This window comes from Echiichthys vipera, assembly GCF_963691815.1.
Source record: "Echiichthys vipera genome assembly, chromosome: 2".
In the NCBI taxonomy this organism is placed as follows: domain Eukaryota; kingdom Metazoa; phylum Chordata; class Actinopteri; order Perciformes; family Trachinidae; genus Echiichthys; species Echiichthys vipera.
This window is the reverse complement of record NC_139827.1, coordinates 23,803,861-23,822,078: the sequence shown is the minus strand read 5'-3', so window position 1 is coordinate 23,822,078 and position 18,218 is coordinate 23,803,861. Positions and strand designations below refer to the sequence as shown.

General features: G+C 40.0%; 1 protein-coding gene across 1 annotated transcript in view; it reads left to right on the top strand.

Moving 5' to 3' along the window:
* The window catches only part of gcgrb (glucagon receptor b), a 55,364-nt gene that overhangs the window by 25,973 nt on the left and 11,173 nt on the right, over positions 1 to 18,218 (top strand). The window contains exons 2-7 of the mRNA XM_083934374.1: positions 12,810 to 12,955; positions 13,507 to 13,603; positions 13,698 to 13,805; positions 15,522 to 15,610; positions 16,077 to 16,183; positions 16,800 to 16,956. Of these exons, the coding sequence (XP_083790500.1) occupies positions 12,902 to 12,955; positions 13,507 to 13,603; positions 13,698 to 13,805; positions 15,522 to 15,610; positions 16,077 to 16,183; positions 16,800 to 16,956 (612 nt within the window). The 5' untranslated portion in view covers positions 12,810 to 12,901. The remainder of the gene's footprint in view (positions 1 to 12,809; positions 12,956 to 13,506; positions 13,604 to 13,697; positions 13,806 to 15,521; positions 15,611 to 16,076; positions 16,184 to 16,799; positions 16,957 to 18,218) is intronic.

Genomic DNA, 18,218 nt, shown 5'->3' with positions numbered 1-18,218 from the left:
TGCTATTTAGAGGGACAAGTTATGAGCCTTGCCTTTCAAGATGCTCTCCTTCTCTCTCCCTTTCTCTCCCTCTCTCCTTCTCTCTCCCTTTCTCTCTCTCTCTCTCTCTCTCATGCACGCACGCACACATACACACACACACACACACACACACACACACACACACACACACACACACACACACACACACAGAAACATAAAGATCTGTGTCTCCAGAGGCCTCTGGCGCATGGGTCTATTTAGCTTTAACAGAATTATCTATTTTTTCCTCCACTAAATCTGAAATATATCTCATCTGACAAAGAAGAATGGACCCAAAGTATCTCTCTTCTTTTCACTTAGCTCACTTTTCAAACTTATACAGATTCCCTGTTACAAATGGAGCCTATCAGACAGAAATGAGAAAAAAGACAAATAGTTTCCTATTCATCTTTTTAATGGGTGAGGAATTGATTACAGTGATAGCCTCTGAGTGTTTACTGGTTTCATTCAAGATGAAGTAGACTGGAATGCAATTTCATTTTGAAGGGAAAATGTTATTTACTGTGAACAGAAATAATCAACCCTGTTGAATGAATTTTTTCAGGAGTATAACAGTATCAGTTATTGCTATTCAAATTAGGTGACGAAAATGATGTGCACCCTCCATCCTGCACTACTTTGTAATGAAGATCTCAACTGTCTATATGCAGCACTATTTGATACAAGAAAATAACAAATATATTGAGATTCACTACAAGATAGCTGCAAGATTGAGATTGCTCAAAACTGCCTCAAAAACCATTTACCTCATGCAAGAAGATTTTTGTATTATCTTAACTTTCCCTTACGTTAGCGTTCATACGAGTGCGCCACGTCAGATTCAGTAAATGCTCCTAACTTCAGATTACTGTGTAAATAATGTCCCAATTATACCATGTAAGGCTAGGCTCAGAGGGGAGAAAATAATGAGTGCCATTCATTTTGTGTCACCGGAGGGTCGTACTGTCACTAAAATAAAAAAAGCTATTGTTTGATATGAAAATGGTTTCTAAAAAAGGCTGGGCCAAACAAGTCAATCAATGACTGCAACAGGAGGGGTTGGAGGGTAAGTCTCTGTCATAGGTGATGTTGCATCGTTTTGCACCTTTGCCTCCTTGACAGCAACTTGCATAAACCTGCAGGGGAAGACACGGCCAATAGCTCTGAAAGTGATGCAATTTAAAATGATTTCTCATGTTTAATTTATCACCAGCATAACATGAAATCAAATTGAAATCAATCGTAGAGGCCACTTAAGAATAAAACTGTTCGTATGAGTGGTTCTTGCATGAGGCACAATGTCTCTATTAAACCTAGGCACACAGAAAGAAACACAATTGATGCGAACAGTCACTAATATCTAATTTTACTGGTTTAGCCAAAATCCTAACTTGTAGAAGTTTCATGGCATTGTGATGCACAGGACAGGAAACACACATTTAGAACATATAGCATCATTTTTTTCATTAAGATTCCTGTGTCGCAGGACCAGCCAATGTTCAGCACAGACTTATAGTATGATGGATTTAAAGATTTAGTCCCAAACACTGAAAAAATGTCCCACTGGATGGAAAGCCCAGCAGTCTGATGAACCGTTATCCAGAAAAGAGCTCACACCCGCTCTGAAAATACATGCCGGAGTGGAGTGACTAACAGCTTGACTACTTTCCAGACTCCATTATTTCTGTTGCACAGCTGATACTCTTAAATCATGTACAACTTTGTGTGATTCTTAAAGAAATACTCGTCATCTGGACTGATATTTAACACGATTTAATGTTATTTTGTATTGTTTTTATCGCCATGACCATGCGAAAAAACTTGTCTGCCTTATTAACGCATGTTTGTAGGCTACTGTCGGTTATTGTCCATTTTTCGTTTTCTTCAGTGATAATGAGCAATGAGCTGCAACACACATTTCCCCGCCCAGAGACTCCTAACTCCGCCTCAGGCCACGGCAGCCCATATTCACCGGTAAATTGGCCCTGACATGGCCTCACCACGGCACAATTTTAGATAAGAAGTGACAATGGAAAATCGACTGGCCTTGGCTCGCTCGAAGACGGCTACTGACAAGCAGTAGATTAAGTTCAGTGTAGTGAAGTGGTAACACAGGGAGGATATTGTTTAGCCAGGGCTTTGAATAATTATCTGTTAATTTTCTGTTTAATCTGTTTACATTTTGTCATAAGGACAAGAGGAAGTTGGGTTGCGTTATTATAGAAACCCAAACAAAAGATTGGACTTGCATGGAAGACCACTTAATCATCAACACTTGCTTCTTTTAACCATGACCACTTAAACTGCACAGAAGCAGAATTATCGCGAGATAACACGATACGCAAGATTATAAGAAACACATTCACATGTCACACCAAAATCCATCTTCAAGTAATGCGTTTGTATTTTGAGCAAAGGTGAGCCAGCCAATCAGAGTCCTGTTGTAACCATGACAACAAAAGTCCCCTAAACCTAACAATGTTGCAATTTAAACCAAAACAATCTTTACCAAATAAAAGTGATTGAGATGTAATGTTTCAGTACCATATCTATCAGGATTCACAGATGTGGATTATAAGCTTTATTATTTATAATAATGATAATAATAATAATAATGATGATAATACAAAAAACTAAAAATAATTTTATTTATTTATTTAGTACTTTTCAAGAAAGTTGCAGTTCTTTCCAAGGAAAACAAAAAATAAAAGCAAATGCAAGATTGGAGAGATGCACTAATGAAACCGGATAGGACAGCTCAGAATACCATATTTTAAACATCTCATATGATTTTGGAAGATTAAAAAGCTTACAAAGCCATCCAGTGAAGATTTTTAATCCCATTGATAAGGGAAAACCAAAATCTGCAGAATGCGTATGTGGATCTCATTCACTGCTGTCATGGTAACCATGGCGATGGTACTCAAGTCAGACTTGAATAATGCATTTACATTTCAAGGCTTTTGTTCAGAAGACTTTTTTCTTTTTCATTGCCGTCATGATTCCTGGAGTTTTTATGCATTTTTCTTATTTAAATTAGTTAAGGCAGGGAGGACTGTGGAGCTCTGAATGACATTGTCCAAAATGCTTTTCCTTTGAAATGATGATATTCTGAATTGCTTCATGGCTTCAACAGAGAACACTGGCCTCTTTCTGTAGCTCCTTTACAAATTCGGCTTTTGGTCAGGGTAGAAAATGAACATAAAACATCTGCTATTTTAAGCTGTCGACTGATGTGTTCTGATTTTATATCATTTTCCAAATTGGTGGTATTCAAAATCTTCTCATCTTCTCTCCTCCATTTTCAAAACTCAAAGGAATTACACAGAATTAAGTTGGCAACATCACAGTCATTTCTACATTACAGATTTCAATGTAGATCAGACATTTATATGAAATATGTTTATTATGGTGTGGAACATCAAAAAGTATTGCAATAATTATATAATTACACTTCTCCAAAGGTTTACTCAGCATTTACTCCCTTTTTGGCTGTTTGCCAAAAGACAGACAGCCGTCTGTTTGCCCCCCATTCTTCGTCTTGTGTGTGTGTGTGTGTGTGTGTGTGTGTGTGTGTGTGTGTGTGTGTGTCTGTGTTTTCATGTACCGTGGTCACAATGATGGTGCCATGATTTTCTTCATCCATTCCTTTTAACAGCACACATGCATCTATGCAGGTATACATACAGGTGCACACATGCACAGTTGAGTTATGAAAACCGATCAGCTATGTATCAGAACTGTAACAGTATTGTTAGTTTTTTTCCTGCATTATCAAGCCCATTAAAGAACTGCTGAAATGTAGTTATTTTTTAACCATTCACGTGTGCTTTGGTCACTGTTGGTCACTGTGATGTTTGAGGCTGAAAGATACCAGTTTGTATCCCTCATGTTTGCAGCTGTCACAGGTTTGACGATGTGTGTCGGGATGTGTTTAGCAGATGCGTTTCTAGCAAATGCCTCACAGGCAGGTTGGGGGGTTAGTTTTGATATGATACACACCAACATACCATCTTGTGACATTTCTCTCCATGGGGAAAGTGTTTAGGGAGACACCATGGATCAGCCCTGGTTCATCCGTCCTCTTGCCCTACTGATTGTATATATATAAACTACCATTATTGAGGAGTAACACATTACTATGTGACATGTTCCTGTTTGTAATTACTTTTATAAATAAGAAATATTACAAACTAGTTTGATCTCAGGGTTCAGAGTTAAGGCTCTTATAGTCATAATCTGAGCTGAAGCTGAACACACATAAGGGCTGCTTTGAAATACCAGAGAGATTAGGTTGAGGCAGGTTAGCTTAGCAGTTAGCAGACTGGTTGTAGCTGTTGCATAGTTGCATAGCTTGTTCCTTCGACAGGGCCTGTTCTGATCGCAACTGTCGTGAGCAGCTAGCTCCGTCCTTTCACTTCAGTTCAGTTTAGGTTGTTGTTGGATGTATTCCCAAAAAACAATAATGCATGTGTTCATGGGCTGGAATGGTGTAACTGTGGTGTGGTCTGAATAGCATCTTCAACAGTGAGTGTGGCATTCATGTCCGCCTTGTCAACTTTCCTCTCTCTGACAGTGATGTCTTTTATAACACACAGCGTAACCACAGCTTCCCATATCTGTCAACATGAAAACAGCCACAAGAGAGAGCAGAAAAGACAGAAGAACACAGGGATCCTGACTCCTAACACAAGTAGTATAAGGGATTTCAAATTCAGCAATTGCATTACAGTTGCTAACCGCAGTAAAGCTCTGTTACTTTGACATTTTGGAGTGCATTTGTGTACTATTTTACAGAGCGTTTAATGGGAGGGTTGGACAGACTGGCCAGGATGTATTTGCTTGGCTTAGGGGCTGGAGGTATGGAGAGGTGGCAGCTTCCACCAAAATGGAGCATTATGCGATCTACGTTTTTCTTATAACATGTGATGACTTCTAAGACTTAGAATGTCTCACATGCAGTGCTCCATTTACCTTGGAAGTGCTAACCTACTGCTGGCTGCAGCTATACAAAACCATAAAGACATGCATGATAAATAGCTACATTTATATACTGCTGTTATCCAAAGTCTTTTACATTCAACTATTGACCATGTTCTACATCCTGAGCCACAGCTACCCCCCAGTGGCAGTGTTATTTTTTCATCTATCAAGAAACTGTAAAAGTATTTCCCAAAATGTCAAACTATTTCCATACCTTAGTGATGCCTCTATGGTACTGGCAGTGGTACACAGCTGGGTACGACTTTGAGTATGTCTTTCCTTTTTGTTCTCCCCCACAGCCAGCTGCAAAGCAGGTTACATGAGGTAATATGCAATATATTCTACTTATTAACTTCACTAACAACGTTTGGTTGTGGAAGTATTGCTTGCATGAGCAGGACATGAGAATGTTGTGCCATTTGTTTCCATAGAGAGAGGGTGTGTGTGGAAGCAATGCTAGTCTGAAGGATAATATAGAGTGAGCAGGATATCTGTGGTATAAGTGAAGCATTTTTATGGAGCAGTCCAGGGAGCACATGGCTGAGGATTTAGGGTCTGGCTCTTGGCATTCTCTGCGGGACACTGAGAATGGTATGTACTGGCCAAGTCTTTTTCTTCCCATGTGCTATCCCTTTCTCTATCTCTCTCTCTCTCCCCCCTCCCTTCGTACACTCCTCACGTTCACACTAACTTTTTACGACCCTCATCTGGACACTGCTGGGTTCATCCAAACCCAACACTGGACACTTCAGATACATGAATTTCATCTTATCAGACAGAAATACTGCCTGGTTCCAAATGTAGTCAACTCAAAGCCGCTCAGACCATCTGCCATTGGCTGCATCCAGCCCAGATGTCTCCTAAATGAAAGTGGTGGTGATCTGAGAATTATATCAGTGTTTGGAGCCAAACATCTCCACTATTTTCTACATGCGGTTAAAACACTTAATTCTCATAAAGGTCCCACTTGGTAAAAATTGAGATTTCCTTGTTTTTTTAGATTTTATAGATACCGTGAAGGTATACAAAACACTTAATCCACAGAGAAAACACACAGCCCTTAAACTGTGCCTTGAAACAAAACATCAGGACTTCTGTACTTCTGTGGGCTTTTTTCAGGAAGAGGGACTTAAATAGACAGGTGCTAAAATGGAGGGTGAATACAGGTTTATTCAGACAGACAGTGTGAGAAAAACAATGTGTTTTTGAACATTAAAGCATATAAACATGTTTTTAGTAGAAACTCAAAATACAAGAACGTACCTAAAATGACCATGATATAGGACCTTTGATAGACAGATATTATGATTCAGGCTGATGTACAAAACAGTGCAGTTCACTAAGTTATTTTGCATTGTGTCAAATGTGAACAGCATATATAAACTATAAGGAAGACTTTTGAAAACTACCGTTCAAACTGAGGTGCTTGTAGAAGACATTGATTGAAGCTTTTCCATGTCATAGCCTCATCTGTTGTCTGTGTGAACTGACCTCCCATATGAGACAGGAAACAAGATGATGGTCAGACAATTCTCCCTCGAGAAGGCTAAAGTATTAATAAGGAAGGGAAAGGTTGCATTCACCATTTTTTTTTCAAATTCTGACAAGCCAGTTTGCTTCTGGAATTGCAGAGCCATAAGCTATAAAGGGAAAGGACGAGGAGAACCTATGATGAGAGGAACTGAGACAGAGAACGGCCAAACGAAGAAAAAAAAAGATGTCTCTTGCTCTATTCCCGGTGCATAACATCTGCTGAAGGAGCAGATTCTGTGCCACCTCCATCACCTTTATCTCAGTTGAGCCTAACCCACAGCTTCACACACTTGCACAAACACGCAAACACACACGCACACACTCTTGCGACTGTCACTAGCCAAGTACACCTGATCTGCCTAAATCTGCCTGATCTGTCACTGAAGAAAACAGAAGCCTGAACAGAGAGCTATATAAGGATCCTAAATGAAATTAGTGTACTGACTGTATGTGAGGTTCCACAGTTCAGTTCATTCAACAAGAGGCACAATATGAAACTAGGGTCATTTACACTAAATACCACTAAGTGGTATGTGAGACGTCTTTTTTTTTTTCTTCCTTAAGGTGAAACAACCCTTTACTATTTGAATTATGTCCAAATAGTAAGTACTCTAGAATGGGCAGACAGAAAGTAAGAAATAAAGAAACTAATTAATAGAAGTAAAGAGAGTAACAGTCATGAGATTGGGCCCCAGAACAGTTGGCTGTCAGTCTTCGTGTGGGGCAGAGCAGCTCACTGAGGCAGAAACAACATAATTACAGCACTGTTAAGCTCCATTACAGCCACTGCAGTCCTATCTCAGTTAACGCCTACATAGTATACTCTCCATACTCTGCCTAATTACCCACCTCACCACACAGAGGCTTATTGATTTAAACAACATAATTGCATAATGGGACAACCTTAATGATAATGGCGAACAGTCTGTTTCCCTGATAGACTTCGTTATCTGTTCTTTCAGGTCCTTCCTCTGTGATGAGAAGTTTTTTCTTAGATTTTCAAATGTTTTGCTGTTACACATTTCCACTCTACTTCCCTCTTCCTCTCCTTCCTGCTCCGTCTCCGTGTTTTTCCCCAGGACAAACATATTGCGCACAAATGGAAATGTGTTTGAGGAGAGAGACGGGCCTTACTTCTGACACAGAAGTGTGATATGGACTGAGGCAGAAATGAAAGGAGGTTCACTTTAAACTTGTGAAGAGGAGGACAAATATGAATGAAAGAGACGGAAAGAGGTGTTTCATGCACTCTGCAGGAAGTTAATGATTCAAACAAAAGGATAAAGTGCAGTTATTGTCGTCAGAAATCTTTAATTCATCGGTTGATGGAGTAGAGCAGAAGACTGATGGCCTTCATCTGTTGATAATTAAGTTAGAAGGTAAAAAGCGTGTGTTTGTGTGTGTGTGAGAGTGTGTGTGTGTGTGTGTGAGAGAGAGAGAGAGAGAGAGAGAGAGAAAGAGATAGAGAGAGAGAGAGAGAGAGAGAGAGAGAGAGAGAGAGAGAGAGAGAGAGGGAAATGAACAGTACAAACATTGGCTTCATTTCAGTCTGTTAAGCAGATATCCTTTGTAAAATGTTAATGTAAAATGACCACACGCACACAGAAAGAGACAGTAGCGTGTGTGTGTGTGTGGGGGGGTGTGTGTGTGTATGTGTGTGTGTGTGTGTGTGTGTGTGTGACCAACGGTCATGTATTTTGATTTACATGAACAGCGCAATATTCAGGAATATTCCAAAGGAAAACATTATGACTCACACAGGCTGATTGTCCTCATACAAATCAGTGGGCATGGTTGTGCAGATATGTTCTTGCTCTCTATCTCAAGCTCTCTCCATGATAACACACAAACAAACATAGCTCTGTATTCATCATATCATTATTGGGCAGGGATGCAAAGCATCACTGAATTGTCATGTAGAATATGTCCAGAGCTGTTATTTAGAGGAAGTAGGCCAGCATTGGCTCAGAACAGCTGAAGTTCAAAGGAAGGTTTCTCTGAGAAAGAAAATAAAATTCAAACAAGAGCGTAAAAAACACTAGAATCAAAGATCCGTACTTTGGTATTACAGAAGATTATTTGTGTTTTGAGAAACTTTCATAACCTTTTGGGCCTCATTTTTTGAAAAATGATTAAAACCCCTCTGGAAAGAAGGCATTTTTTTTTCTCTGTGAAAAAGATGACAAGATTACACCAAACTGCAGTATTTTCACCCAAAAGCAGCAACAAGCAGCTACCGCAAAACATTTGGAAGAAGATTAAATTACTGGCCTTAAAATCCTGAGGTGCTGAAAACCCTGGAAACAGATTTACACAGGCTGGAAAAAGCATTAGGGTATCCTCATTCCACAGCATGCTGGTGTGTGTGTGTGTGTGTGTGTGTGTGTGTGTGTGTGTGTGTGTGTGTGTGCTCGTGTGTAACATAAAACCTGCCTGTGAGGTCGATAAGGCTATCAGCTTGAGACAATCCTGTGATTTTGCGCTGTCCTCTCTCAGTATTGTGGTTAACTAAAAACAGACACACAGACGCTTCCAGCGGAGCACATGTGGACACTCACACACACACACACACACACACACACACACACACAAACAAACGTACACATGCTATCATATGCCGAGCTACCCATGAGAATCAAGTATCTCTCTATATGTGACTCTGCAAATGAGGGAGGTTGGGATGAATTACATGTGTAGATGTAAGAAGATCATATTAAACCCAAAAGTGCATGTTGAAACTGAAACTGTCGATTATTAGATTGCTTTGATTAATCAAATATTAATCTTTTAAAAAGCTATATTTTATTATTACCGCCATTTTATTAAAAAAACACATTCCTTGTCTTCTTGTACAATCCTCCTTCCTAATATATCCAGCAAATATTGCTCAAGTTTCTGTTGTGAACAAAAAAGAATCCACTTTCGACTGCATTTAACAAGTGGCATGAAACAAAAACTCCATAATGTTATGTCATTTACTGTTGCAATGTATGTGAATGACATTAGCTGACAGGAAGTAAACAAGGACCCAACAAAAATGATGGATAGAGATACCGTTTGTCTCTTTTCTTCATTTTGTGATGGATTCATGTAATGTAGCTTTAAAATAGCTCCATCACGGGCCCCCTTGATGAAGCGTTTTTAAAGCTGATGCTTGAAAAGAATGTCCAGAAAGATGCTACATTATGTCTTTTAGTGTATTTACTTGGTGGTAAATGTATTAAAAACAGAGGTAATACTATGGGGAGCATACTGTATTTTGAGACCAGATCCTTTATCAAATAATGTTACCACTACATAATTATTTCATATTATACCACTACTCACTCAATGTATACTGTAAGACTTTATATAACTGGACGCAGCCTCTCTGTCGAGGTCTGTTCTCTCAACCTGATCCAATCATACTTGCCTTTGGGAGTCGCCATCTTGTCAGACTTTGACTCCGCCTCATTTCCTCTTACCAAAATAGGGCATTAATGTGACTGAGGTGATTGATGTGTGAGATCTCGCGCCCCTAATTATTCATAATCTTGAACCTCCAATAAGATAAAAACTAGCCTGGTACAAAAATATTCACCCCCCTCAGTGTTGTCATGGAGATATGACCTATACGTACAAATGTTCTTTTGTACCAGGCCATAAATATGTTTAATTATGTTGTGAAAACGGCCTGTTTAACATGGGGGTCAATGAGAAACTGCTCTATTATGAAACCTGCCTCTAGTGAACTGCAGTTTTTGGCAGGTCTGTATTTGTTCGACCAGGAAGTCGCAGTGGTGCAGGCTTGGTAAGAACATGAGGAGCATATTTACACTATACATAATACGCTATTATAATGTCATTATAAGGGAGCGTATTTCGATAATGCTACTACAAATGTGTAGAACCGCTAAGAAGCCCGTTGACAGAACACCAGTTACGCTGATCCATCACAACATGGAGAGAAAACAAGGAAGCAGGCTCTTCCAGAAGGATTCTTGTTACAGATTCCCTATTTACACACATTTTCTCCTGAGATCGCAATAAAGGCCATAAGACTGCTAATATTGTCAACAAATCAAAAGACCAAAGCCAAAAAAAGGGACAGTCTCCCAAAATGTTCTGACACTCCAGCCTGTCTGTGGCTCGCAGCACCAAGCCCAGTAGTTCCTGTTTCTATATTTTTCTAGTTCTCAGTAATTTCCTGAAGCAGCTGGGCACTGTAGGTTTTTCCAAAAGTTACTCAGACAGAAGTAAATTGTGAATTAATAAGGGACTATTTTCAGCTTTGAATGCAAACATGCTTGATTTATACATGCTCTAGTGAGTATTTGGGGCAGCAGTACGGTGTGTGTCCGGCTGAGAAATAAGTGTAGTGCCTGTGTTTATCACAATGAATGAACGCTTCCAACAATGTGGCTCACTGACATGTTTTAACAAGTTTTGGACAACAATAGAGGTTTACGGCACAAATAAATGTATCAGGCTTTGAATACTATAAGTACTATAATACTTGTCAGTACTGTATAGTTATAGAGTCAAAATATAGAATCACTGACCAGTCCTTCACTGCCTTGATAAGGCTTCATCCTTTGATTCATATTCACAGAGAAATTCCTCTGCCTATTTCATCATGAATGTATTTCATCCTGGTATATAATTTAATCTCACAGATTATGTACCAAAAAGATCACACAAAAATCTACCTGTAGGATCATGTCTGTCTGTCCTCCTGCTCTCAGTCGATAAAAGCTGCATGTGATCTTAAAGAGGAAGGTCATTACTGTAACACCACACGATAAGAGGCCTGTTGCAGGAAGAGAAAAATAGCAGATGCTCTCTCTATTGTTGTTTTTTTCTGTTCTTCTTTCAAAATAAGGTGCTAATCTTTGTGCTGTGATAACATGTCAGGCTATCAATGTTTGGCTTGTGTCTCTGTACAGGTACAGCAATACAATGCCATAGACACACAGAAGCACACAGAAACAAACACACATACACACACATACACACACACATACACACACACACACACACACACACACACATACAAATGTACACATGCTATCATATGCCACAGTCTGATGCAGATTTACTTCAACAGAGACACTGGAACGGAGTGGAATTTGAAACGTTTTAGCCAAAAATGTTTTCACAGTCAAGGTGTTTTTTGCAGAAACGTTTCAGATTTCGTTTTGTTCTCCAACTTCGTGGGCAAAGACTGTCAACAATTTTCAGTATTTGACAGAGTTTTATGTTGGGGATTTCGTACAGGTATTGTAAAGAACGTATTCTATACACAGGGCTAAGTGCAGACTAATAACATATGCTCCTGGGAGAAAATCTCTGTTCTCCCTGAAGGCACCATCTTTGCCTCTGGCCCACTTTCCTCTGCAGTCCAATCCCATTATTCAATCATCTGTTGAGCTTCCATGATTAATGCTTTTTTGCTGCAATTTTTTGCAGGAAATGTGTTTTGTTTAATTTTGCATAAGAGGTGGCTCTATATGCCAAGGACACACTTCTCGTGTCAATGAATATGTTTTTCCATGCATTGAAGTAAAATTATGTTGAGACATGAGCTTTGCTGTAGGATGTAAACTATAGCTTTTGTGTCAATTTAACCAATGGATTGAACTCACACATAAACCATGGTCCTTGAGATCTTTGTTCATGAAAAGCTGGAACTGTGGAGCTACATGGCTTTCATCAGACAGTTGATGTTGTTAGGTGATGTGTGTGCAAGCACTTGTGTGTTGAGAGTGTAAATGAAGAAGAAGCAGTCAGTCAGTTTTTTTTAATCAAAAATCAATCAAATCAAATCAAATCTGATTTTTTCTGACTGTTTGTTTGTTTGTTGTGGTCCAGCCACACATGTATGTTCGTGCATGTGGCCGTAGAAATACTTCATTATTTCACGTATTGGGGTGAGAGCTGCGTGGAGGAAATTTCATCCCACTATTTGTCAGGATTTCAACTAGAGTACCTTTAAAAAATGAAACTGCAACCTACATGTTGTATAATACACCCAGCACACCTGTAGTTTGTGCTGGTATTGTTTTGTGTTATTTGATCTGACCAACTATAAATTGCCAATCTGCAAAATGCATTTTATTTGTACTGAAAATGTTTTGACATATTTAAAGAGAAAAAAACTATATTTGTGAAACTTAAAGTTTTTATGGTTGTGTCCATTTTTTCAGTATAAGAGATATAAGATTTGATACCATTTTTAATCCTATGGAATGAATGTATTCAGGAACTGACTACTGACCCAACTCTGTGTGTAGGTCACACGGTGAGAGGGCTGAGACTGCCTCATGTGTTGGACCTCCTCTGTGCTCCGGTCCCCACCGACCCCCATCCTCCCAGCATCAGTGGGATGTCCCAGGTGTGTCTCCTCTTGGCCTTGCTTATGCTCTGCAGCTGCACAAAGGTATGACTCATGGTCTCTCTCTCTCTCTATTATCACACACCTACATACAGATTGAGATATGTCAGCCTGGTCGGCAGAACATTTTTTGGCATATGTTTCTGAAAAACCACAGAAATGTTGATATTAATTGTTTTGCACCCTTTTACTACCCTGATGATGACAGGGCTGCGCCGTCAAAGCTGCCACCTTCAGTGCTTGCAGTGGTATTTTGAAATCTCCAATACATCTCAAATGTAAAACCATCCAGATTAGTGTTACACATTAAAAGAAAGTGCTCTGGATGCCAGGTAACGGACTACAACAAGCCTTAAATTCCCCAGGAGGTCAGGGTGGATGGTTGGGTCAAACACACACACCGGACCCGGAAGACCATGGTTTATGTCCCATTCGCGTCCTGTCAAAGTGAAACTTAATTACATAACAAACCTACTTATTTTAACCCAAACCAGGATCTTTTCCTTAACCTTACCATGCAGTTTGTGTGCCTAAACTTAATTGACAACAATAGTTTTACTTGACGAGAAGTTTCAGGGCAGTTTCTACTTGTGCAGGTCTCCTCTACTAACTCCCTAGAGCTTGTGAAGGAGCAGTGGAGTAGCTACAAAAAACAGTGCCTAGACTACCTCAACACCACGCCCCCCACCACAGGTGAGTGCCTCTGCTCCCAACAGGAGCTTGCATTTGAACCTACTGACCAACTTTAGCCAAAAGCACATATTTCACACTCTGCTCTCCACTGCAGGGCTGGTGTGTAACAGGACCTTTGACCTGTACGTCTGCTGGCCTGATGGACTCCCAGGAACCACTGTCAATGTCTCCTGCCCATGGTTCCTGCCATGGCACCGGAAAGGTGTGTGTGTGTGTGTGTGTGTTAAGATAAGAGGGAAATTATTGTGCAGTACAAAGTGGAAGACAGTGCAGATAAACAAAATAATAATATATATAATATAATATATATATATATAATATTTTATATAATATACACTATAGACCTTTTTAATAGGATTATTTAGAATGTTTATGTTTACATCTTTGAAAAGGTCTAAACACTTTGACGAAAGAGTTTTTCATAGAGCATCCATTTAAAATTATTCTTTGGAATTCATGGGAAATGTTTTGCAATGGTTTACAAAGCTCAACATGTCCTTGTCATTCAGCGGGATGCAACTGTGTGTTGGATCAATGCTCTACTGAAAAGTGTGTTCAGTGGATTCAGAAAGTGAATGAGGCAGTCAACTATCATGTTACAATCAACCTGAGAGTGGTGTCAAGACTTCACACTGTGTCTTAGAGCAGTCACCTATCCTGTGGAGCTTTCTGGGCCATTTCCCCCTGGTGTGCAGGCCAGTGTCTCAGGTAGTTAACAGCAATAATACAAAGCACAAAGGACCCAGATTTGATCTGCAGCTTCTTCCCATGTACAGAATCAGTTCTTCATTTTCAGGTTTCCTCCAGGTTGTTTAGAGGCACTGGACAGGTGTAAATAGGGAGCTTGTCTCTTTTATCTCTTGTGGACTAGCAGCCTGGCAGGGGTCCAGGTTTGTCCTTTCCAGGAAGTGTAGTGTGCCAAAGTCCTAAACCCACCTCTTCCACCTCTATTTTTTCCTGTTTAATGTAAAGTGAGTATCAGTGGATGTTGGACTGTTGGTCAGACAACACAAAACATTTATAGATGTCAACTTGGGATCTAGAAAGCTGTGATGGGAAGTTTAAATCTTTCCTTTCAATTGTAAAGTCAGAGACAACAAGACAATAATCTGCAGAATAATATGTCATAGAGACAAGTTAGTTGAAGCCTGATAACCATGCACTCCATGGATGGCATTGAATTGCCCTATTCGGGCTATCATAATAAAAATAATATAATAAAAGAAGAAAAATAGATCAACCTGTAAGTTGTAAGGAATCCCCTGTTAACATTGGAGAAGCATGTCCACAAACAGCGATAAGCAGGAAGTAAAGAAGCCACAGATACTGGCAGTCAAAAGAAAGAAGATACATCCGAATAATTTGTTCCATGTGTTTTTGAGGGGGGGGGCTGCTGGTTGACTTTATCAATACACCTGCTTTAAAAAAATAAAGCACTTATTAAGAGTAAAAAACATAAAAAACAAAACAAACTATCATTGCCATTGTTAGCCAGAACACTTGCTAGACATTTTTCTCAAATCTGTTTTAGGCACAATAAAAGAGTTAAAAAAAAAACAGACCAAAGAAATCAGAATAGTTTGTAATTCTGAAAAATACCCCTATCCACTTTCTTGATACTATTCTCATGTCCGTAAAATAATTATGAAGCTACAGACAACAGCTTCTCTGTCCAAAGGCAATAAAATTCAGTTTTCGTACTAAACTAAGCTAATTTAGCTACCTGTACAGGTGCAGTATGATATCAACATCAGTATGAATCATGGTGTCAACAGATACATGTATTCTCCAAAATGTCTAAGTATCCCTAACTCCAGGTCTTTTACTATTTTGTGGCACTCTTAGCCACACAGTCTTTCTCTGCAGGGGAGAGTTTGCTAAGCTACCGTGAAATCTCATAATGTCTCTGTGTGAACAGTTCAGCAGGGTTTGGTCTACAGACTCTGCAATGAAGATGGTCAATGGGCTAAAAAGAATACCAGCGAATGTGAGGACGACCCTGGTGAGGTGTGTGTATACAGTACAGTGTGTTTGTGTGTGCATGTGTGTGGGTAAGGCCTGCCTTGTCAGGTAACAGTTAGTATGAAGCTGCTGGCAGTGGCAGATGGTTAGACGAAACTGTGACTGTGACTTACTTGACACTCGAAATGAAATGACTCATGAGTGTGAATTTCCTCTCATCTGTTCAAATACTCTTCAAGTGCTCTTGAAGACTTTTTCACCAATTTTGTGCCAAAATTAAACTGCATCGTGTGTGTGTAGCTGTGTGTGTGTGTGTGTGTGTGTGTGTGTGTGTGTGTGTGTGTGTGTGTGTGTGTGTGTGTGTGTGTGTGTGTGTGTGTGTGTGTGTGTGCGTGTGTGTGTGTGTGTGTGTGTGTGCGTGTGTGTGTGTGTGTGTGTGTGTGTGTGTGTGTGTGTGTTTGAAGGCAATGAATGGAAGTAACTGACTCTCTCCCTCCTGTTGGTCCTGCAGCAGCAATATGGCCGCATCCTCAGTCAGTTACGGATCATGTACACAGTGGGCTACTCGCTCTCCCTGGCAGCTCTGCTACTGGCCCTGGGAATCCTCATCGCCTTCAGGTACAACATGTACGAGAAATGAATAAATGAAATGAAAAGAATGAAAGAAAAAAGGAAAGGAATTAATCAATAAAAGGGGTGAAGAACATTGAGAAAAAGGAAAGACAGAACCATGCAAAGGAGAAAGGGAGGCAAGAAAAAAGAAGGAACAGAGAATTAAGGCGAAGACAAGAGAATGATAGGGCAGAAGAGAAGGGAATTAAGTGACAAATTCAATGACGAAAAGATAATACTCCTAAGGAACAGAGGGAGGAAGGAAGATGGAGGAAAATAGATAAAGGGGGGTTGATGGAAAATGAAGAGAGAGGAAAGAAATAAAAGGCATAAAGAAAGGAAGAAGAAAAGAAGGAAAGGGGTGAGGGAGAGACATAAGAACAGGAGAAAAAGAAGCAATGCATGAAATGTGCAAAAAGGTGGGAAAAGGAGGGAAAGAACCAAGGAAATGAGGGAAGGGAGGAAAAAACATGAAGGAGAGAGAGAAACAATAAAAATATGAACAAAAGATAAAGCAAAACATAAAAAACACAGTGTTTGGACAAATCATTCTAGTCATGTTCCTAAGTCGTAGTAAATACAACATATAAAAGTCAAAAACACGCTGTCGCCTCTGCACCAGGAAGCTCCACTGTATGAGGAACAACATCCACATGAACCTGTTTGCCTCCTTCATCCTGAGAGCAGTGTCCATCCTGGTCAAAGACGCCCTGCTGACCCTCACACTGGACCCCAGGAGTGGCAGTGACACCCCGACGCAAGCATGGGTCAACATACCGGTCAGAGCAAACACACTGCAATCACTGCAAACATTTTTAATTTTCATCAGATGTGCCGACTACAGTGTGGTTAAGTTATGGTTAGTTTGGCAACTACTCTTTAATGGTCAGGAAAGAGCATAAATTGGCTAAGAAATAAAAATATCAAAGTGACCATACTTTTGTAAGAGGAAACACAAACTCCCATACACTACCTTAAAGGGGTAGTGTCCTCACGTTTGTGGTTAGAGAGAGTTACACTGGGAAAAGAAGAGGCATTCTGCTGGAGGGTGTGGCTAGTATTTGGAGAAAAAAAAGTGACACATTTACGAGTAAAGAGTAGCAGATTTATGAGGGAAAAGTCGGAAGAATTTTTTTTTGTTTTACATCGCTAGTGTTTTGTTTTACACTCTCTTTACTATATCGATCCACAGGCGCTGCTGCATGCCGTGTAGGCAACTATGTCTGCAGCAATTATACTCAGAATTTGCCACCCTTTTTCTCATAAATCTGCTACTTTTTTCTCGTAGATTTGGCACTTTTTTCTCAAAATATTACCCCCTCCCAAGGGTCCGTAAATTTTTTATTTCATACTTGGCCCTAATACGCCGTCGTATATGATGATGAGGATGGCTCTCCAGTTGCTTCCACATTGGGGCGGACAGTTATTTTGATTCAGAGTCAACCATTACAGTAGCCTACACAAATGCATTGTTTGGCGGTATGTCAGTGCTTTCTACCGAAGACGGCAGCCCACTGTCCTTTATTTCTGCTCTCTTCTTCTCTTCTACTCTTTTTTGCTTATTCAGAGATTATTTTGTTTGCACCACCCTTTGTGTTTCGGAGCATACTGCAACGAACAAAGCCTTGAGCATAAACGTCTCTTTGTATGTTCGTGGCAACATTTGGGGCCCGCACCTCTCGCTCGAGCATAAACAAAGCTTTACTGTGACTCCCTTACTTTTCATTGCATTATGTGAGTATCATACGTCTTCCTGCACTGTGATTTGAATATAAATTGTAAAGGTAGATTAAATATTAATATTTCTATTTGTATGTAAGTCAAGATCGGCTGTCCTAGCAATTATTTTTTTTGTCAGGGCTGAAGCAGGGGGTGGCAGTAACTCAGTCCATAGGTGACTCGGCTGGGAACTGGAGGGTTGCCGGTTTCGAGTCCCTGTGTGGACCATGAATGGAGTGTGGTATGGTGGCTGGAGAGGTGCCAGTTCATCTACTGGGCACTGCTGAGGTGCTGTTGAGCAAGGCACCGAACCCCCTACTGC